Below are 24761 nucleotides of genomic sequence, written 5' to 3' on the forward strand. Positions count from 1 at the left end.
GTAAGATTGTTTGTTTTGCTTTAACTCCTCTACGGAAATGTTGTACATACTGTGAGAGTGGTATGAAAAATACGAGTGAAACCATTTTAATGTTGGCCTGAGAAAACTGCGGTGTACCGCACAGATAAACACAATTTAATAAACCACTTGTCCATTGCACACTGGATTAGGAGATATTATAAATTGTTTGTTAACAATATCTTCTATAATGCTATCTTATCGTTCACAACATGAAATACCAAACACTTCGCAAAGCCGCGAGCAACACTAGGTACTTATATAACCAGTCATAAGTAAAGGCATAGCTTTGACGTTTTAACTGGGTTAATGGGTTTTTGCTTGACTCCACATCATATAAAGATGTAAAAATAAATATTATCACGACACTTTGAGGAGAACACTGACCTCTGATAGATGTTTTAAGAAACAGGTTGTATGTACGTAATGGTTATAAAACAAACGTCAAAACGAAAATGAACATACAAACTGTAATTAACTAATAATGAAACATTTTCCTTCAGTTATAGCCACCTTTATAATTTTTAGGTTCATTATTTAAAGCCAACTTTTATAATGAACCAGGCTTAAATGTTTTTAATAAGCAAATTTTTAAACTTTTCTAAAATATAAATTAGAAACTAAGGTTATATACGTTACATTGGTCCTTAAAACTTGGGGGTGTTAAATGATGACAAAGGTCACAGGGACAGGGGAATCACAAATTCTGGGAAGAACCTACCTTGTTGCCTCTGTTATGAACACTAAATTGGGAACATAATTTATTAATTTAACTAGATACTACCTACAAAAAACTTCTTTGTACAAAAACTCCCCCACACAATATAAATTGTTAGAAACAATTTGTTCCAATTCAATAGTTGAGGAATCGCGTCGCGGTGCGTATTTTTCCTTGATCTCTGTTTAGATGAGAGTAAGCTCCTTACTCCGCTCCGCCGACCAGCTCGGGAACACTCATATTGATGCGGCCCCCCTCGACCTCGCCCCCCTCGACCCCCTCTATCGCCGTCGCACAGGTTCAATGAAAATAAACAATCATTACCTAGTCCATTTATTATACACGTGCTCTGAAGTTTTTCAACAAATACAATGAAAGGAAAACACTGTCTCTTGTTTTTTGTGTGGACACTGGCTTTATTTTGAAAGGGGCTTGCGGGCTAATCCTAATGACAAATTGAATATGAAACGAAACTTATTTCGCGTTTGTAAAATCTATAGACGCTATTCAGAATATCTTTTCACTTTTCTGGCAACAAAGTTTTTACTTTGAAGGATAAAACGTTCTATTAACCTTGAATAATCATATTTATAAATTTAAAATCTGCAAACGAGAAATAATTGAGAGACTCGGCTTAAGTAATTGTGTATGATTACAAATCATTATTCATAATGTTTGTCACAAGTTGTTAGTGTTGTGGTGGTACTGCGCCGTCTGCCAACTTCTCTTCACTTTACAAACTAACGACAACACAGACGACTTTCAAACGTAAACTTTCATTTATTTCTTATACATTTTTAATCCTATTATTGCTTAGTTCTGCTTTTTCCTTTGAAATTTCTTTTAGCATGAAGATGTTTACAGTAAAAAAATATTAAATAAACAAATATACAAACCTCGCTAGATGTTTATATTCTAGATTTTGGTTATCAATATTTGCCAAGTAAACACAATAATTTCCACGCTAAAGTACTTTATAAAATTAACCGTAATAAATTCTGGAGGACGCAAAATAAATTCAAAATGATTTATGTAACGAAGATAGGAGATGAATTCATTTTGTGTTGTCTCGCCGCCGCTACCGCCGCCCACTGGGTGAGCTATGCACACTTTTCGCCTCTCATTATGTACCACTATCATTTCCTCAACTTCTTCATACGCAATTTACCTGCGATCTAGGACTATCACATAAAACACTTGATGATAATAATACCTGTCCGGACACGTACACATATTTATGTATGTAGTTTCTTCTACGAGAATTCGATAAGTATCGACGTGCGAAAAGCAAAATATTTAATAAAAAAAATATTCGATACTCACGCTACTATTACAATATAAGTTTTTGTTATTTTTCAATATTTCTAATTTAAAACGAAATTGCATTTTTTATCTTTAAACAACTGAAAGTCTTCAATCATATAAATAGATAGTTATAATATTGAATAAGAAAACTGTGGGCAAGTGGAGTGCGTATAATGAAATTGTGCGCGCAACATAAAGTGCGCTTCAATGCTCTTGATACTTTCATCGCTGATATATTTTTAACGTAAAATAAATTTTTGCTCCATTTAATCTGGTTATCTCATTTATGCTTTTCAAGTAAGAATTTTTCGGCTAAAATTATTTAAAATCTGGTTAAAAGAATTTCTTTAAATGAAAATCCTTTGCGAAATGTTAGCGCTACAAATAGATGTTATATCTTGTTTGTCCAAGTAACCTTCGCTAGAGTGCCTGTGGGTTTTGATCGATTAAGTACCAAAACCTTGTAGCAGGAGGTTTAAATATGTTATTATTTCTGTCTACCTTTTAATATCTCTCAGCATCTACATTTCTTTTAGATTTTATTAAACGATATTATGTTATAATAAATTACTCAGCTTAGCTCTTGTTTAAGTTATTCGTTTACTTATTCCGTAAAAGAACGTAACAAAGCTGAGTTAGCAGACCTAACTTAATTATCTGAACAAATCGAAGTTATAGTCCGAGATGTATAAATTTAAATTTAATTAGTGTTCGTGTGACAAACTTATCCGACCCGGTAAGATAGATAATATTAATTAATAGTACTTTAAAAAAATGTCTAGAATCTAACAAGACAAAGAAAACTAAGAAAAATCTCTTCAAATTAACGATAAGAAAAGTTACCGCTTAAATAATGAAATATTTATGCAAGTCTCAGATTTGTACAAAGTTGTTCAATACTGAAATAAGTAATGGTAATAGCAAAGTAGAGTCTTAGCTTCTTTGCCATTTATATACTTTTATGTATTAAAAGTAGTAGAAATTAAATGGAAGTACTGAAAGTGATCACGTTATAAAATCTAGCAAATGAAACTAAATCATTGCTGCGATTTCAAATAGTTAACGTTTTCTAAACGAGTCACTGCTACGGATTTTTTAAAGTTTCACGCCATTTAATGCTTTAGAAATTGCATTTTAAAATTCACTCATAAAAAAATGAGCAAAACCTTTCAGCTGTCAGGGTCATTGCTCTTTTAAGGTTTCAGGTGCACTGCATTGACGTATCAGCAAAATATCGTGATTTACGGTTGTTTTAACTTTAAAAACGTATTGGTTCGCCATTAAACATTCTTTGTAGTATCGGCCATAAGTTATGCGCTAGCAAAACAACTTTAAACTGAACCTTTATCACTGCCAAAGTCTGCTCTCGAAGCTTGCTTTAAATAAACAGCCAAAGGGAATAAATTTAGAAAAAGTTTAGTCAAATGCACGTGAGAACTTCGGCACGAGAGAAATTCGATTCAGTGGAACGTGTGTATGTATGTATGTATGTGCTACATTAAAACATTATAATCAGCTTCCCCTCTTCCGTACAGAAGGTCAAAGGAAGAACTAAAAAAATTGGTCCATTTCTTACTGAAAAAGCAGTAATTACTTAGTTACCTTATTTAGAAAGTTCATTGTGTACTCTGCATTTACTCAATTTCTCATATTATAGTAATATCACAGAAATAAATACAGCAGAACATCTCAATTACAAGATGGCGGGGGAGCGGGGGAGCGGCGGAGCGGCGGAGCGGGGGAGGGGCTGCGGCGTCTGTCACCGTGATGTACAGCCTCACACGTTTTATTTATTTGCTATAAATTGTAATAAATTGCTACTTACTTAAATATGTCAAAGAAAAAGAAATATACAAAATATCCATTCAACAATGTGCGGTATATTGGAAGATTGAAGATATTACTTACGTCTGTAGGTTGCTCAGGCTGGTCATAAAACACTTAACGATTTACTGTTTAATTAAAAATACATCCTACAGTTATTTATAAATAAATTGAGTGTTTCATTAGCTTTTCATATGTTATAAGTATGTACGTTGTATAAAATTGGCATAGATTGGCAATTGGGAAAAATGGCAATTAACTGTACATTTGGTTGCCGCGTTATAACCACTAAATACAGTAGGCGTTGAGTTCGTAATCAAAGGAATCCACATGGACGTATTTATTACATCTAAAGTTCCTATTATGATGACTTTGGAAAACTTGAAGGTGCGAGATATTCCGGACCTCATAAATATAAATTACGAACTCACTCGCTGAGACAAAATAGTGTCGCCGGTTGCTTTTTTATTACCCATGTAACGGACTGAAAATATCACATGTTGTCTTTGATTATACAATAATGAACAAAACATGTAATATGTTTATTTCTTCCCTTTTTGTTATTAACGTTTTGCAAAAAGCGAAGGAAAATGTGAAGTCATTCAGCCGTATCCTATCTACTCAATAAATTTCTAGTCTTGTTTAAGTTTCAATGTTAATATGTTGTTATAATCTAGTCATCTTTATTCAGAGCAAGGTTTGGGGCACCCCCCGCCCGCTCCCCCGCGCTCCCACACACACCCCGCGCCCTCCGGCACACGCGAGTTCCATCGGAGGGCCGCGCTAATTGCTAATTTCCTTTTTCTGTTATTCCCCGCTTGCTTACGAATTCTTTCGGTACTAAGAACTCGATTAATTCGGGGGATGGGGTGAATGACCCAATTCTATATTACCGATACTACGACAGTGCCCCACTGTAACAGCGCCAATTGAAATTCAATATATTTAATCTCTTAACAAATAATTAACTAATAACGATCCGTTCAACAACTTAAGATAAAGTAAAACTTTTTTTCAGCTAAATAGTCAATCTAACACGAGAATTACGGTTCTGTTTGTTTCCGGTATACACAGACAAAGACTGAATTAGACATTATCAAGTGATCTCCTCGCCACCGCTCGGTGCTCAGTGCGCTCCGTCAAGCCGTCATCAAACACAAATATTGACGCACAGCGCCGCTCGCACCTCTCACACTATCTGCACCTCTGTCTACTCTGAACTCTGTACTCTGTACAGTATGTAGATAATGTAAACATTGGCCGCAATGAACAAGTTTTTTGTACTCAACACACTGTTACATAACGTTGTTGTAGTCATCACTGAAGTCCGAATAAGACAATATGAAAAATAATAAAACATCGGTGATATCGAAATTAACTGCTAATTGCAAGTCTATCGACAATCAGCGCCGTTTCCAACCATTCCTGAAAGTAAACTTTGTCCACAGACGGCTTCTTTATGGTGAACGCAGTAGCTACCTTTTTATACTTCAATAGGTAAACACCACGCTCGGTCGAGCTTTTTTCATATTTTTAATTGTTCTTACTTCACTGTCCGCGTTTCGCTAAGTGCATAAAACGATCGTTTTACTAATAGAGGTACTATTACTTTCTTTTCATTCGTTGAAATGTTCTGTACTTCCTTGTTCGTACCGACGACCTTTATATTGATTTCAAGCACAGGATCAATTCAATTAACGTTGTGGCGGGCTCAAGCGACGCGACGTTCACTTAATCTGATAATACTTATTGTGGACGTCCCACCGACAAACATGCGTCGCCTCGTTAGTCTTTTATTGTCCACTTACTACGTTATTTATACCCTATTGAAGTACAATCAATGTTCCCTTGCCTGGGAATATATACATTTCGAGCATTGATAAACCCACACATAGAGAATACTAAGCTCTGTAATTATTCTGAGTAGTGCTAAAGTTGTAATTTTAAACAACGCGTATTATAAATGCAATAAAGTTTGCATTCGGGGTATGGGGAGGGCGGTTCGTATCTCACAGTAAAATATCGCATGCGGACATTGCGGTGATTGTTGCCGCCTCAGATACGGAACAGTGTTTTCAAATAAAATTATGATCTTAATGCTTGAAGTAACATATCACTGTAGTTAAAATAATTGGCTAGAGTAGTTTTTAAATAAGTTTTTGATGCATAAAGGATGATGTAAGCTTTAATTTATGTCAAGTTATAACTCACACGACATTAGTTGAAATCTTAACTGCAATTACGGCCTTTTACTAGCTAAAATAATATGGAAATTATAGGTCTAACTTACGGTTACCGGCGTATGCCCCACACGTTATTAAATCAGCCCAGCTGTTCCGGAGATTATCCGGAACAAACTATGTTTTCCGGACAGGCAGACCGATAAAAATTTTAGAATTTTGAAATACGTATGTATGTGTACGAAAATATATTTCTCATTTTGCCATACTACACTAGACACTCCAATTTTACTAAATGTTATATATTATTTTATAAACAAATTCAGTATTTTTAATTTGTTTCGTTGTGTCTGCTAACCTTGTAACGATTATCGAAATTCCAAGTAGAGGAACTAATTTTGTGAGCATCAATGTCTTGTTATCAATATTGAGCATGATAGAGAATTTCGCCTACAAAAAGTAGTGAACACTTTACTTTGTATTTTTAATGAAATTCTTTCTGCGAAGCGATCGTACGCTTCACTGGACAATTAAAACAACCTGGAATTTCATGAAAACGTATTTAATATAATAGAATTCTAGAAATTATCAAACTGATATGTATCTATATATTGTGTATATATAATAATATTAAGGTAATAGTTTTATTTTGCTTATGTTTGTTAGCATGTGTCGCCGCTCGCCGCTCGCTGCTCGCCGCTCGCTGCTTGTAACATCACACACAATGCTCGTGGCGAGATCTGTTGTCTCCGTCTGCTCTCCTATTTTATGAATTTATAACAGTGTGTATGTAAATAAGTGAACAACATCAAATAGCTTCGTTGACAAAAACACGGAAATCAGGAACATACGGATTCATATTTGTTTTTCTCACTTCATATTGACGTGCAAGTTATAGTGTAGCATAAACAATTAAGTATTTTTGCAAAAAAATACGAGAAACAGATATTACAATAATAATACTTTTTTTATCCCAACTTAGAAAAAACATGAAAAACTTAGAAAAATCAGATTTTTCTAGTCATTAGTGACTACTAATCGCTTTCAGACTAACGATTTGGCGTCTTGGCCTATGCTCGGTGGGTGCCGGCGATTTTTCTCAAACCGGAACAGAACAACATGATATTTTTTACAATAATTTATTTTCTTAATTCAACTCATCCAACATCTATTACATATCTGAGATCAAACAAAGAAGGTACAGCTACGTAACTTCAAAAGAAATGCAATATCTGTCATTGTCAATTTCACGAGTAACTTTTCTGTTGGTTGTTGTAAAAGTGCAGTTGAAATACTTTTCAAGAAGGAAGGGAAGGTATGATATGAGTTTCAATTGCGGCCCACGCCCCCGCCTCTACTTTTACATACTTTACCTTCCTTATGCTTTATTTTATAGTTTTCATTCTTACCTGAACTTTAATAAATTAAACTTAGTCTATATATTGGTATCGTGTACTTCAGGATTCCTTTTTAACGTAATTCGAAAAAAATGTAATTGCCGAAGCGACGATAGCGCGCTGTCTCCGGAGAGGGAGTGCTGGGACGATTCATCTGGGGCAGTGCGCGAAGTGCGGGACGCTGGGCGCGGGGCTCAGACTGCAGGGATTCACGTGAATGTGACACGCGAGGCCCGACGCCGACATGTCACCGGCGGCGTGTTGCGGCGTGTCGCTGCCGCTATCAGCTCTCACGCCGCCGCCGCGCCGCTCGTGTTTGTGTAACTCTGCCGCAATAAATATTTAAACGTCCGATTTGTTTGCTTTAATTTACTCAGATTAAATGATTATTTTGATGATATTTGTGCTCATCATGTCTAAACGCTACTTTGAGTGACGTTGACATTTTTTTGAAACTTATATTCTTTTTTTTAATATTTTTTACTTATATGTAAGTATAATAAGTTATTTTCAATCATATAATCACTCCTAACTCAGGATAGGCTCCGAGCCCCTCGGTGGGGACGTACAGTGAGCTGATGATGATGATTTTCTCGATATTCCACAGTCTACTTAATTAATTAATACTAATAATAATAAAAGTTAATCCGCGCACGACATCTTTAATAAAATACATCTCATTTGTCATTCGATTTGTTCTATTTTAAAATACTTATTACAAGGCAAAGATTCCTTGAGGCGGAATCGTGAAGTCGTTTGATAGTCCTATTTCCTTGTAAATGGACTGGCTAATGCGGAAATAGAACCTCACCTCACCTCACCTAACCTCACCTCACCTCACCTCACCTCACCTCGCCGCTGACTTCGCAAAATTGCACCACAAAGATAATTTCACGACATACGAGTATTACTCAGATTTACTGTGAAGTATTTAATGTTATTTCAATTTGTTGTACAGATTTTGTATATATATTATAAATATATATATATATATATTAGTAATAACAAGCCAAACGATAGCTTTTTCCTAAAGCTATGCAAATATTTAAAAATCCTTTGCAAAATTATCTTAAAATAGTTTTAATTGAATAATAATGAACTCGCTTCAAGTGACACCTTGTTATTAACAAAGTAAATTAGTCAAAGGTTCTGAAAAGAAAAATATCAAAGTGCTGAGAAAACAGAAAAATTCTTTATTGAAAATAGTTTTCTTGAGAGCACAACAACTAATTTGCGTCTTCGTTATTTTTTATTTTATTTTTGCTCGCCACTAACTGTAACAACTTCTAGGAATATTTTAAATATAAGGTCGTGTTAATTCTTTTAAATAAGAATTGATTTTCGTGCGTACTTTTGTACTAAGTTAAAGAGATATTTATCTATCAAATATTAAATAACGATACGACAAACAAACAGTAAACTTCAATGTAATGCCATGGATTTCGCTAGGAATGACATTTAATGCGATATAATAACAATTTGCAAGCGATTTTATGTTGTTGTTGCAAACTAATTTGCTGTGTAATATGTCAGTCAGTAGGAAGTAAACCACGTGGATATATTAATGTGGGAGCAGTGGGAGTGTTGTCAGATATTTCAGCTTTATTGTGCCGTTAATGTCCTCTAGCGGATGTTCAGTTCAGTTTAGAACACATCGCCGCTCACGTTTATAACATACAAGCAACTCATTAAAACAATAAAAATTAAACAAATTAAACTCTGCAATACACTTCTTGTTCACAAACACACCAGACACTTTCACATACAAATCTATTGCGATCTAAAGCTACAAAATTATAAAACTGTAATATTTATTACAGTTATTAGATTTTTAGATAATTTTACTTTGGAAAAAACATCTAACATTTAATCGACTCTTGTGTATCCTCTTTAGGAAATTGTTAATTAAATCCAATGACCGATCGTCTACAAAGTTTTAATTGCATGTATCGAAGTAATAGAGAAAAAACTAATGATATGGAAATTTTACATCAACTGAACTATCTTTATTCTCACTCACATTTAAATAAATTTTGGATTAAACAATCGTACAAAGAAATTAAGTGCAATAATTGTTGCATCCTTTCATGTACTTCTGTTTTAAAATAACATTAAAAATAAAAAGCTGAGGAAATAAATGTAGTGACAATGATAATTTACCACTTGACTTAGATTATTTTTGCTCGTCGCGTTGGGAGGTGGTGTGGTGGCGGTGGCGGTGGCGATGTCTTACCATCTAAACGTACAGAAAAGATGATTGTCTGTAATTGTCGTGTAATTTGTTATACATATTTAAGAATTAGTTGAATTTCTATGAATCTCAATACAATGCTATTTGTTTATGTGCTTGCTGCAAGCACGATAGCCACTTATGAATAATTTAAAGCGTGCTCTCTACAACAAGATTATAGAAGCAACGCGGCAGCGCGGAAGACGACGACCAATCCATAGTGATTAAGCCTTAGTATTATCATACTTACATTTTAGACATAGTTATTTTTGTTAATTGAAATTTCACATTTTACGGAGATCTAAGAAAATACAATCATGAATAAAAGAGATAGTGATTTGATGTGAATACAAACATCGTGTTAGTGTGAGTGAGTCGCGGCAAATAAACAGTGGCTCAGCTCGGGTTTCCTCTGTTAATGAACTAATCAAAAAATTCTTTCACATGCGATCAGACACGCGCTGAACTTCCTCGTCGCGTTGTCGTGCATTATGTATTACCTAACACAGCCTCTCATGTCTGTATAAGCTCAAGATTCAATAAAGAGGCGTTATATTGAGATAAAATGTGTCTCGCAACGACGTTACTTGTTGTACCATCTTTTGATTACATCTCACTCTTTTGTTTCCTGCACCAGTAGATACTCCAGCAGTCTTTCACCGTCGCCTGTTCTGAACACCCGCAACACCATCGCACTTACCTAACTGCTGTCATTCTCTGGGACTGGTACTCTTATGGTGTTCTAATATTGTACTTAAAACATTTGGAAAATCTAAAACAGGTGCTAAGAAAAAATAATATAATACCGATGGTAGATTAGCAATATAATTTTATTGAAACATTATGACATTCTGTGATTTTTTATTTACACGATATGTACATTTTTACAACAATATCTTTTAATAATTGTATACAAAGGGTAAACTTATTAACTATGTGATAAAAATCTATCTACATTAATAAATTCATCTTTACAACCCTAGGCCGAAACTGTGCTCGTTATACTCGTCCACGAGTTGCAATCACTCACAATTCCTACTCGGGTCTGCGAACATTTATATATCAACAGAAACACTTGTAACTTTACACCTAGGTGTGAAAAGTTCATCCACCTCACGAGGCCGCAGTCGTACAGTCTTTACGGTTTTAATCGATGGACACTATGAGAGTGTCCTCCTCGAGCACAGCACTCGAGAGCTCGCGACGAGGGCGAGAGGCCCGCACTCAGAGCCGCGAGTGCGACACGCCGTTGTGCGCTATGAGGGGCGTGAGGGTCGCAGGAGACGCCGCAGGTCGCACCTCCAGCGCCATCGCTTCGCTGGCCGCCGAACGCGACGTCACCGCGGTTGAGGCTTCGGAGCGCGAGCCGGCCGGGCAAATCGCGCGCGCCGCGCCGCCCGCACCGCCGCCGGCTGTCAGTCCGCGCGTCTCAGCCGCGGCTCGCGCCTGCGCTCGAGCCGTCCCGCCTCCCTTCTTTCTCGGTATTACGCTATTTTCCACGTGTAACGTGGCGTTCACGTCTTTTCCGGCCGCGCAGGAACACGCCTTCAGAAAGCTCTTTTTGAAGTTGTCCGACAGGAAAGCGTACAGGATGGGATTCATGGCGGAGTTGCTGTAGCTAAAGCAAGCCGCCACCAGGAAAACGGTGATAGTGATCCTGCTGGCGCACTCGGTGGGCGGGGAATAGATGAGCGCCACCTGGAACGCCCAGTAGGGCAGCCAGCACAGCACGTATACCGCTATCACTGTCAACACCAGCTTCGTAACTTTTCTGTGCGAGCGCTTTTTCTCCTTTGACTTATTTTTCGGGCCGACGGTTTTCAGCTTGCGGATGACGAGACAGTAGAAGACGAATATAAGAGTGAGGGGCGCGGCAAAGCCCAGCGCGAAGGAGTAGAGTGTGAAGGAGGCCTGTCCTTTGGCGAACTCGCGCTCGGGCCACACGATGTTGCAAGAAAGGCCGTTGTCGCTCTGGATCAGCGTGGTGTACATGAAGATGGGCGTCATGACGAGGGCAGAGGCGGTCCACGCGGCGGCTGAGACGAGACGAGACACAAAGGGCGTGCGCAGACGCGGCGCGGCGATGGGGTGGCACACCGCGATGTACCGGTCCGCGCTCATGATGCACAGGAAGATGCTGCTCGTGAACTGATTGATGCCGGTCGATATCATGTACGCCTTGCACATAAAGCGCCCGAACGGCCACGAGCGCACAGACATCGTTATTATGAGAAAGGGTATTCCTATGAGGAAGCACTCGTCGGCGATGGCCAGATTGACGATGTACATGTTGGTGACGGTCTGCATCTTGGAGTAGCGCAGCACGACGTAGATGACGAGGGTGTTACCCAGCAGGCCGACGACGCACACGAGCGCGTACAACACCTGCGTCACCACGTACACCACGGGTAGGTTTATATTGGGGCAGTTTTCGTAAGTGCCGTTCAATGTTGAATTCTCGTCGAAGGAGTAGTTGCTGTGGCCGTACATCTCCACTTCCTCGATCTCCATCTTGACTACGTTTTTATTTCTTCTGTTAAAGTGTATTCTTCTACTCGGTATTACCTGTAAACAAAAAGTCATTACATTTAGTACTAAATTTTTACGCATTTTTCTTACTTATTGGACATATTTGTCACTTTTCTACAGAAACGATAGTAAGGCACAGAGTTGACCTTGTACTTTTATTATTACAACTACAAATAAATAAACAGCTGCGATTCAGAAATGACAATATTGCACTTCGGCCAGCTCCTTAGAAAAAGCAAAAATATAAAATTAATATGATTGTCTTATTGCTTACATTGTACGAGTAAGTGACGACTAGCGGCGGCCAGTAGACAGCGCACACAATTTTCACGAAATTTCATAAAGAGCCATCTGAAACAATACAAACACAATTATTTTCCACTTCTAACTCATTCGCCATTTTATCACTTTTTAATGAGCAGTTGCTACCAGCAGATCAAACAAATGTTAGGTTGATAATTTGCAAGGTATCTTCGGAAGTGCTAAACGGATCTTGATAACATATGGCATACATATAGAATATAGTCAGAAAGAACACATAGGCTACTTTTTAAGTTTTTTATGAATACAGCTCGAATGGAGTTGCGGGCGACAGTTTGTACAAAGTCATTACAATTCATATTTCAATCAAAATGATTAGGAATAGCAATAATAATCATTATATTAAATAATAATGCCATTGAAATAATAATTGCAGCGAATTGTTTATCCTACAGATGTAAATATTAGTCGGAGATTGAAACAGCGATGTAAATACGTGTTACAAAATGTTATGTTGTTTCAGCGGCAACATAACAAACATGAACCTGATGAAACATTTCTTTTACGTTTACAACAATTCTTATTTATGCTAGTTATTTATTACAACAGGAATATTCGGACAAATATTACTTTCATACAACAAATAAAGTTTTTATACCTCAAACACTACTTGATGTTTCCTTGACATTGTGATAAGATGACGACAAAGCAAAAGTGGATGAGAGACAATTAAAACTAGAAGAAATACTCCACAATTGATTAAATCTCTTACTGACTATTGTTTGCAACTGTATATCTTGATTTACATTCATATACATACCAATATTATAATATCGTACATTACGATTACGAGACGATAATTAATAAAAGTTAAAAAAAAAACAAATAAAAAATAATCGTATGTTGGCGCTGGACGCAACACGGAACGAATCTCGAAGCGTACTCGTTTGTTTACACTACGATGATTGGTGATCGCCGAAATAGAACAATGTTTGGGCAGCATGGTGCGCTACTCACTCGTGTCAGGGCAACATCAATATTCTATCTCGAAACATTTTTGGTTATACGTATTACTTTAAATAAATATTTCAATCCACTTGAATCCAATTTAACGGATATAAAGATCGCTATAATATTCGGAATAATAATAAAAGTTATCTATCTCTATTAATATTTTGTGCTTCCTTTCAAACAAAGAAGATTAAAAAATCTGACCAATCTCAAGGATCTAATATTGGTTTCAACTTGTAGCGCCACAATCATCGCACAGCCGAGCCGCTTGTTACAGCATGATAAGCAATGACTTTGAAAGTGTACAAGATGAAAAGGTGTTGTCTCATTATTCAATGTTTTAATATAAAATGTACAAATGAAAAAAACTCTTTGTTAGACGCGAGAAAATTCACAAAAATGTACTTTATCTTTATTAATGTGAGTTTACAAAGGCTTATAATGGCTTTAACTTCCCTTTACCGATCGCACCTTTTTTTCATAGATACAACAAAGAGAAGCTTTGTATAGTATTATATATAATAATCATCAAATATCACAAGATCGTTTTAAACGCCTCAGCTTTTAAGCTTGGATTGAGCGAAAATGCGATAAAAATGTTTAAGCAACAAGCGGCTATTAGTAAACAATGTGCTTTACGGCCGCGTTTCATCACTACTTGTTCCTTTAAAATTTTTTATGTTTTTTAACGATCGTAATATCTAATCTTTGTTGTGCACGACTCTTCTCTTCTCTTCTCTTCTCTGTTAATTCACACCAATCCTGTATTTCTTAAGTCTCGATGTACCTATGAAGACATGATTATATTAATGATGTGATATATTGCTGGTGTTAATCTGTCTAGTCAGCAGTATCGTTGACTTAGTACTATAATAAATATTTTTATTTAAAAGTCGCTTGGTAAGAATACGCGTGTGATTTTCGACCCACTATTAATCCATTTCTGCGTATCTGCTGACAGATTGACATACGACCGAAGTTAAATTGGCAATAGACAAACAAAATCCATAATTCCGAGTGCAAACTCATTAAGGTATATAACAAAAATACGCAAGGAGATGTGTTGTTTGTTTCAACAAATATCTTAGGTGACATTAATAAATGGTCAGCGCGGCAGTGTAAACTACCTCCGCCGCCACCGGCACAATCCGAGCGCTCCTAGTATACCGGCACGCCGCGCACCCCGCGCACCCCGCGCACCCCGCGCACCCCGCGCACCCCGCGCACCCCGCGCACCCCGCGCACCCCGAGCACCCCGCGCACCCGCGCACTCCGCGCACCTTAGCGTGTTGCCTCAAAAAACCTTTGCGATTTGGCTAATTGCACGGAGGTATTGAACTTAAAGTGCTACTGACAATAAATAACAGAGTACAGTTTACACAATATAGACACAATAATATGGGCTTTTTAAATTTTTTGTGCTTTATTATTTGAGAATGTTATCATTATCTAAAAAAAGAAGTTGGTTTTATATTCGAAAAAATAGTAATGAACACCACAATATTTTAACTTTTGTTTTGGATGCGTCTTTGTGTGAAGCCTCAACGTGAGAGTAAATAACAAAATTTCCTCTTATATTAAATTAATGTCAAAGATCGCAACAAGGAAAGTGTGTTTGTTTACGTCGCTGCGCGGCCCGCTAGCGGCCCGGTCGGGCGGCTCGGGGCGGAGGTCGTTGAACTCTCACCACGCGCCTAAAAGAGTTTAAGAGAGTAAAGCAAACTTGATAATTGTGAATAGAAAAGAATGCTGTTGTGCAAACATTGTGCTTCATGTTTTTTAGTACGTATTGTATGTATTTATTCCCTCATACTTATTATAATATATTGTTTATGCCACACTGTGCCGAGATTCAGATAATAAAAGCTTTATTTGAAGATAGCTGTCGCCCGCAACTCCATCCGCGCGGAATTAAACAATAATAATAAGCAGCCTATGTGTTCTTTCAGCTGATCCGATCAGCTGTTCTTGAGATACCTTCAAACAAACATCCATCCATCCATCCATCCATCCATCTATCTTAACATTCGCATTTATAATATTTGTAAAATAATTAAAACTAATGAAATATTATAATACTGGTATATAGATCATGTCAATCACATATTTGACACGGTAACAAATAATTTATTACAGGTGTGTAACCCAAAAACAGCAGAATCCTGGAGGAGTGGAAGCTCTGAGTAAAACGGATGACCAAGCAAACCTACTGATTACGGTTGTGATCGTTTTAATGTTTTAATCTGTGCGCCTCCCGGGCCGCGCCAGGCGTCACAGCGAGCCGCCACTACGCCGCGCCGGTCGCGCCGGTCGCGATGCCGTATCTCTGCCTCGCAAGCACTTTCTGTGTACTTATATGAGCTGACCCTTTACATTTACATTTTCAACATTTATTACCATTTGTGAGTAAATTACCATACGCATTTTTTATATGTGCGTATTTTTTGGTAGAAATTAAACGAATAATGTGTGTGATATTGTAAACACCCTCATATCACCTCATAATAGTGCAGGTAAATATCTACAAATACAAAACGCTACTCTGACAACTAACTCTTACTTTATTTAAAATATCTAACATATTTTTGTTCGTAAAGAAATCAATAAGAGCGGACACGCAATGGCTAATGTCACACCACTACACCACACTATCTATCCGTCCATTAATTCAATTGTGCCATAATAGTTAACAATGTAACACTTTGTTAATGTAATTTGTTTGAAAAGCATAAATGTTTAATAAGAGTTGTTAATGTAAAAGCATTTTCCAGCGATGTATTGCTGCAATAAAGGTGTACGCCGCATGCAGAGCGACCGCGCCCGCCGCCGCCAACTTCCACCACGTACCCTATCCCACCCTATCCTACCATTCTCTGCCCTACCCTGCCTTGTCTCACATACATACAAAACCTACAACTATTAGCTACAAGGGTTATTTTTTCTTAATATTACTTGAGGAAGAATTTGCCAATTTGTAAGCGATCGCCATAACAACTGCACGAAATCACCTCCCCTCGCACCGTGCGCGCCCTGCCATCTTGCATAGTAAATTAGAATGTTTATGCCCCAACCATTCCATTACCCTGTTTGCTCAGCAGAAGGCTGCCCATGCGCCCCCAATGGCCACATTATGATCACTGACAATAAACAAACAAGTTTTTAAAATAACTATAATAATAATAAACAAATATAAGACAAGTGTATTAGAATTCCTTCGCAAGTATTCGGCTTTTCACAAGGAGACTTGGGTTTAGTAACTTGATATCTGAGTCAATTACGGTTTAGGTATATTGTAAAAGAAATATGTAACTTGCTAATATAAATAAAATGATTGTTTTCAAAACCACAAATAATTGAAGGTTGTAGAAATTTTTTTTTCCAACAATAACAGTGGGAACACGTTTAACGAATTGTTCCCAGTGATACTGATGAAAATATTTGCTCAGACAGAAGTTACTCATTTCAAAATCCTGTGTAAGTATTCAACGCGAACTTTACGAAAGTTTCATTCCATCACACATAGAAAATGTTCCCCAAACAAAATTATATTAGCTTCAATATTGTTGGAAAAAGTAGTGACGGCCGCGCTCTTGGGCTCCGGTATTGCGAGACCTGCGGACTTAGGACTTGAACCGAGCGGACGTGTGCTCGCCGTGCACTGTTATCAGTGCGAGTGCAATCGTAATCCTCGGGGATAGCCTGAAGTAGCAGGATGTAAAGCGACGCTTAGATTATCAAGCCGGAACGCACGAGGCCGATGTGGCTAATATTTACGAAAATCAGACGAAGCTTTTGGAGATTCATACACATTTTATCGTGCGATGAGTAAATAATCTGTCCGATGTCCATCTCTGAATATCAATCGGTGACGTCATAGCGTGTGAAATTCCGAAGAGCGCGCGCGTCAGCGGATTTCTGAGCGCCGCTGATTTATTCTAGACTTTCGGCTGTCGGCTGTCGGTAGGCGGCCGCTCAACAAATTAATGAAGATTTATTCCAGTGGCTCAAAATAACTAAGCAAACCAAGAAGTATTACATTACCTTACCGCGTGAAATTATGAAGATAATATAAATAGTAAGCATATGTGTCTCTTCATATATTACTTAAATGTAAATAAACTTTATTAAAATTTTTTGATTTTTCAAATAAAACACGAAGAAACTTTTTCCCCGACCTAATATAAAGTTCATTAAAAAGTTAGTTGAGACGACTTACTTGTGAGACGAGGCTCGCGAGCGCGCCGGTCCCGCGGCCGAGCTTAATGTCTACGTAACAAACTCGGACATCAAAGTACTTATTTCAATATATATAGCCAACAAGTTTGCTTACAATTTGAATTAAACCATGCAGAGGCATTTAATTAGTTAATGTTTGTAATTAGAAAGCGAGGCCGAGGCGAGGCGTGTATAGGATTCCATTGTTCTGTGTGAGTGTAGGCGTCTCACCGACCATGTACCACCGACCACCAACCGACAAACAACTGGGTCCGTTAGTTATTCTGTTTTAACTCAATTTAAACTATAAATTCGTTAGCGGCCGGACACTGATTGATTGTTGTGGAAGCGCTAAGGCGGAGCGACTCATCACCGCGCGACGACGTGTTGATGAGCCAATACCCCGCCTTATCAAAATAACAACCAATTTCGGCCACATTTTAAATAGTATCAATTTTACTTTCAACATGTGAACAAATAAATATTTTAAAATCTATATCAATGGTAGAGCAAGCAACTACAATAACTGTTGCACGAAAGATAGGCGTGAGGTGCTAGCAAACCTTCGTTTCGTTTGATGAGTATGCGTGTCGGAAGCGTAAATTTGATCATCTTGAAGTGCAATAGGTTGCACTTGAAGATGATGTTAGGACATAGAATATAAGAATCGGTAACATTGGTAACAACCGCTAGGATATTGTGTTTGAGTCTTTGAGGTAACGTGTAGTGTGGTCTGTGACAGGGTGTAACGTATTGCAAGGTGTACAGTACATATAGGCGAGGTATCAGAAGTGTCGCGGACGCGGGTCATCGCTCGCGGCGCGGTTGACAACCCCTTGCGCCGCACCACTCCCCCTCCGCACCCCACCACGCCCCACTGCACCCCACCGCGCGGTACACTTTGCAAATAAACAATAAAATGCAACCGTGTGCACAACATTCTTTGTTTTTCTCCGATGCAATTAAGTATATGCCATAACTTGCTTGCTTTGTTCCGTCATACGTCAGAACTAACACGTTTGCTCTAACTATCCTGGAATCTACGCCTCAGTCAAACGCTGCGCGGCGGAGGCCGACATAACAAATCAAAATTTCCGCATCTATCGTCGCTCACCGCACGGAACATTAATATTGTTTGAATTATAGTTTTCTTTCGTTTATTGCGAGGCGTAGATATTTTTTCTGAAATGAAACACGCGTGCATGTACCAGTAAAATTATATGTAAAGTAAACAATCGAGTCAAACATTCATAACAGCACTTCTCGGCGACAAAAGGTTACAATGTATTATTCATAGCGCGCTCATCGCATGAGCATTGTGCTGGCTGCTGTGTGCTCCTCCGGCTCTATCCGCTACACATGTGCGGCGGCGGGGGCTGCGGCGGCGCGCGGCTCGCGGCCTCTCGCCTCTATTTACTGTTCCCGCTACACAACCGCTTGTAACGTGCACGTTCTTTGACGTAGTCATTTACGTTGTTGGTATTCAATGTCATCTAAAAAATATTCTGAATTTGTTGAATGTCTCACAAGATACACAATGAAGAGCATTGTTCCGATAAGTATCGCATGCATGCTCACTTTATTTATCAATACAAAAGTATAACCTATTCTTAGGCATCATTTAGATTTGCTCTTTCCATCGGAATTACTTAAAATTACTGCCAATAACGGCTGACATAAGAAGATACCTAAATCATTTCAACTGGCACAAAGCGCAGCAGCACGAATATTATTTACCTCTAAAAAACTACTGAAAGGTGAATAATCTTTGTACTTGTGTGGTAAGTGAGCGAGCACGTGCTCCGCCTGTGACTGCAGCTGCTGCTTGTATACATTATATGCAAAGCAATAAAATGATAAACGTGTAAGCAGTAAGTCTGCTTGCGAAGCAAACAGGACGCATTGTCTGGCTAATTCTCGGATTATATTATATCAACAGCGGAGAGTTCCGCGACACAGTGCTTGTCTGTCTGTCTGTCTGTCTGCATACAAACATATTCTTATGTACAATTGTAGATTATAATATTGTGCAAGCAGACGCCATGCGATATTGTCCTGTATTTATTAAACATGTGCCTATGTATGTCTCTCTACTGAAAATACTTTTTAATTCGTTGGTTCCACGCAGTTGTCCGCTGATTGTTGCGACCTAACTATCTCGCATATAAACGTTTAAAATTAATTAAATATTTTTATTATAGCAGTTTACAGTTCCAAAAGAGTTAACTTACTTGTTCAAAGATGCAATCCATAGGTAATCCATAAATATGTAGTTGTCAAAATCAAATAGAAACAACAATTTATTAAATAATATGTTGTGAGAAGCTTCTTATTAAGAACAGATCAGGAAGTGCGTCGTAAAATGACCTTTGCATTTAATTTTATGAGAAAGAGTTAAAAAAAATCTTCCAGTGGTAATAAAGTATACGAGGGAAAATAACCTCATTTCAGACTCGACTTCAACAATTACTATCTCTTAAACGTAATTTACGAGCGAGTCGCATCGTTTCGTATTTACGAAATTCTTAAATAAAGCTTGCGGGTGTAATGTTTTGGGAAAACGTCTTGACCGTAATTCTGGCGAATTGTAACAATTAGTATGACGTTAACGTCTCCGAGGATAACATATTAACCCAGCGGGTCGTAACGTGCGCAGCTGATTGTCACACAATGTGGCCGCAACTCAAGCGCGCCGGGGAAGGCGCGGCGGCGACGCGTGCGTCACGCGGATACCTCGCTGATAAACATCACAGGAGAGCTATTTCCGCCGACAATCTGCCGCTACTCTAAACGTCTACATTAAGTCGTCTACACCGAGATGTGATTGATGACGCGTTTATCTTAGTTATCGACCTTCAAACATTTAAATTAAGAGGCAAAAATAATGTATCGATTATGTTCATCAGTGGCTGTCATTGCACAGTAATCATTTGTGTAAATAAACGTGTCAATATGAAAGACGATCAAAAATCATTTAAAAAGCACAGTTATTTGTTCAATTACATAAAATAAGGTTTTATTTAAAAGTGAAACTTATTAACAATTGTTGCACTGCTCCGCACAGACATAATGTTCATATCAAAGTTAATGTAAAATACAGATGAAGGGCATTTTCATAACATAAAGTTTCTTTTTTTTCTTCTTATTTAATAATGTACATTCATTTAATCAATAGCTAATTAAGTGATGAGAAAAATATTTAAAACATTTCACATCAAACAGATTTATGTCCGCTGCAGCGGAATTAAAGCATTCATAATATTTTTGTACGAAATTAAGTCGATGTTGTTGAAAACGCCGCGTCATCTGTATTTTGATTTATCAAGCAATTCTGGCAAAATAAAATGTTTAGTGTCGGCAATAATTTTAGCAATAAACCCGCAAATCCCTTCCCCATTGGATTTGGCTGCGAGCCGTATATTATGACAAAATATTATAAAAGTCAGACGTCATGCAACAAATTGAACGCTCGGCTCAGCTCAGCTCTGTTCAGCTTAGCTCTGTTCAGCTCGGATCATTTGTGCTATATGTGAAATATACTCGATAAAATTGTGAATGAAGAATCTAATTAATCGAAATAAATATATTAGGAGTGTGCTGGAGTAAAACATTCATCGTTTGTGGCTTGGCTTATATCTTTGATACTTTAATGATCTAAAGATCATAGAATATAAATCAGAGAAGTATTTACACGTTTCTAAAGTATGAAACAAACCCAACAGTACATATAATTTAGTACTGTCTTCAGAAGGATTACTGTTTGCAAAGCATTGTCTTAAGTGTTAATCCTGTCGCTATTTGTCTTGTGGTGTGGTGACAGCGTGATTCATCAATTTCACAAAACTTGTGACTCCTGTCTCATTGCGGGATGATAATTTTTCAGTTAACATGTACATTTGTTTGACAGAATGTTACACTTTAATTTGTGTTTTCGTTACTTTGCAGCTCATTAAATAACACGTGTTTCTTATTTATGATATAATCCTTATATTTTGTTCATGGCATTACGTTATGTCTACCATCATATATCAGTCAACACTTTACATACATATTCATATTATTAATATTATGCTTTCGAGTCCAGCTGCTACAGCTCCGCCATGTTCCACACATCAATGAGTAATGTACTCAAAAACATTTTGAAACTCTTTTGATTTTGAACTAATCAAAGGCCGAATTCCAAATAAGTCATACTCAGGTTTTCATAAAGCTATCGCTTTAAAATTTCCGGGAATTGTTAAGGGTTTCCGGCATTTCCCTGGAGGCACAATTAAATGTCAGGAAGGAGAGTCCAAAACACAGAGTTCCGGCATTGGTAAAGTACTTGTATTTATTTAGAAAATTTATTTGCCTACCGGAATATTCACCAACTGTAATATGGTAGGGCGAGGGCTTCTTGCTTGCATATTGCAAACAACGGACACCTGAAGACGTCGGACTGATATATCGGAACCTTATTTTTCAACGGTATAGTTATACTGTATGCGAAAAAATAATCACTTGTATTGATGATAAATAAATTGATTTACTTACTACTACTTTTATAAATGATATAAAATCAAAGTAACGACATCAAAACAAATATATTATAGTTTAGAACAACTTCTCACACTTTATTCAACATGTTATTATTTTTCTTCATAATTCCCTCGCGACCCTCGCCCCGCTCCCCTCGCCCCGCGCGCCCCCTGCCCCGCTCCCCTCGCCCCGCGCCCCGCGCCCCGCCCGGCGGCACGGTCCTCAATAAGGAAGTAAACGTTAATTAACCGTGAAACAAAAATACTCCGCACCGCACCATGTTCCCTTAACTACCGCCATTACTATGATTTATTTTCTCGTATATTTCTCACAAACTTTTTCCTCAAATTTAGCAACAAAATAATGAAAGTAAATAAATCCTTTTGCTTAGCTATAGCACTACCATATGTAGGTTTAGTTTCCCTAGTTGTGAGCAAGCACTAGTAGTAAGATAGTACCTAAATTAATATTCTCTATAGTGCGGGTCAACGAGACGGATATGAGTAGCACCGACCATGAAGTGTAGCTCTACAGATTCCTTTACTCTAATACGCACTAGTACCTAATAGTTTGAGCACGAAAATAGCCCCAATTCTCTCATCTACGAGAGAGCTTGCGCAGAGAACACTGCTGTTCGAAATACAGACATGGACATGGACATTTGTAACATTTGCCGCACTTATAATAAAATCATGACATCACCTACATATATATCTACGAAGAGATGACAACATCCGGTAGTGTTGAAAATGAAGAGCAATAAATTGGTTATAGTAATATGCGGTCAAAATTGAAGGAACCCTCATTAAATGCCCACGCTTGTCTGTCTGTCTCCCCCTGTCAGACTCAGTCACATGATGGGTAAGTGATATCGGTGCGATGATTCCACTAAGGATTATCTATAAGCCTGTAATCAATAACTTCCTCAGACGTCATTTGCATACGTTGGGTATTCACGTATTAATGCAAATCCTGAGAGGGCACCTCTCTAATCCATCGCTACGGGCTGTAACAGCGCGAGGAATGCTGCGCCGTGAGGAACATGTTCTCGTATATATTTTTATATGGATAGAACGTAATATTTCTCACAGCACGATGGCCGAGTTATTTCTGCGGACGGCGATAACAATAGTTGACAAAAGATTAGACTTGCGTAAAAAAGCAAATACATTTATCAATTCAAATATGTAAGTGGAGCGATTTTTGTCGAGTCAATTAATCTCGCTCCATGAAAAAACGGCGCAGAGAGGCAGGGGCGGGGGCTGCGGGCCGAGGCATACGAACCATTAATTTAACTAAGATCCCCGCCAATAAAATAGCTGAGATGTAACAAATAAGCCGCCGCGGCTTGGCAGCGCCGGGCGCTCTCTGAACGCATATTTCCCTAATTACTTGTCGTTGCAAAGTTTCCCAGCTCCGACTTGTGTTTGTTTAAGACAATGTTTAGAGTCGCTTATCATTATAGAAATTGTTTTGATCATCGCATTATCCGTTTTTTATTGTTTCTGTACTTATATTATATTGTCTAGTTGTTAGTTAATGGGTCAAAAGTCTTCAAATATAAGAAAGAGACATGACGCGATGCGGGACGGATAACATTCTCAATATAAAAATGTCTCGTATAACTCGTTGCAGTATTGTATACTCGTAGCTCATGATATATCATTTTATATAACACAGGCACCGCCCGCAGCTGCTCTGTTGACACGAGCCTTCGTACTTTATCACTTTTGCAAAATTTACAGAACGTGACTAAACGTGGCAAACGACGACTGCAAGCGTGTAATTTATATATTTCGTTTATTTTCTAGAAGGAGGTAAACGGCTTAGCTAAAACAGTGAGGTGACCGTTAAATGTAGACCGGCAAATGCATTGCCAACCTTTAATGAACAGAGTAGGGGACGTACAGAAAAGATATATATTTATCTCATGTGCGTGCTAGATGTTACGCGAAATTACGTCCATTCAGTGGCTGTCTTCGGTGTATTCCTGCTATTGCACCGGTCTAGCGGCCATTCGGGTATTCATCCCATTCGGGCGGCCATTGACATCAACGTGAACGAGGAAAGTATGGAGTTAATTAAACGTCAACAAAAATACGCCCTCACCGTCGTCCCATACAGAACACATTTCTTTTATCCTACAAAATGTATTCGTTAATATTTACTTTGTGTCGGCCGATTGATTTGATATACGAGTAGTACTACAGTCAGCATGTTAACGCTATTTGCGAGTGCAATCATCGGAGGGTCAATAATTACCTCGTTACTACCTACTTTAATTTTCTTCTGACTATTAAAATTAAGTGTTCTGACATAGGTTCATTTGGTTCGCGTTCATTAAACTAATATCAAACTACATATTAAAATATATCTGTGACTTGTCACAACTTAACACTCAATTATTGATTATATTTAACCAACGGTGATGCAGTAAGGCCACAGAGTGTTTATAGAACACGTATCTAGTTCCACGAATAATGATTGGCACACAAACAGTGCAAATCCATCGCCTTCACACTTGTGGCGAAGGTTGAACTCGAAATAACGGCGCA

The 24761-nt window shown here is 37.9% G+C and overlaps 1 protein-coding gene across 1 annotated transcript in view; it reads right to left on the reverse strand.

Annotated features, from left to right (window-relative positions):
* Positions 1–10532: 10532 nt before the first annotated feature.
* The window catches only part of NGR-A1 (neuropeptide receptor A1), a 21123-nt gene continuing 6894 nt past the window's right edge, over positions 10533–24761 (reverse strand). The window contains exons 2-3 of the mRNA XM_013324947.1: positions 12476–12552; positions 10533–12237 (exon numbers count right to left, since the gene is read on the reverse strand). Coding sequence (XP_013180401.1) covers positions 10897–12183 — 1287 coding nt within the window. The 5' untranslated portion in view covers positions 12184–12237; positions 12476–12552 and the 3' untranslated portion in view covers positions 10533–10896. The remainder of the gene's footprint in view (positions 12238–12475; positions 12553–24761) is intronic.

Source organism: Papilio xuthus, unplaced genomic scaffold, assembly GCF_000836235.2.
Source record: "Papilio xuthus unplaced genomic scaffold, Pxut_1.1 DF824888.1, whole genome shotgun sequence".
NCBI lineage: Eukaryota > Metazoa > Arthropoda > Insecta > Lepidoptera > Papilionidae > Papilio > Papilio xuthus.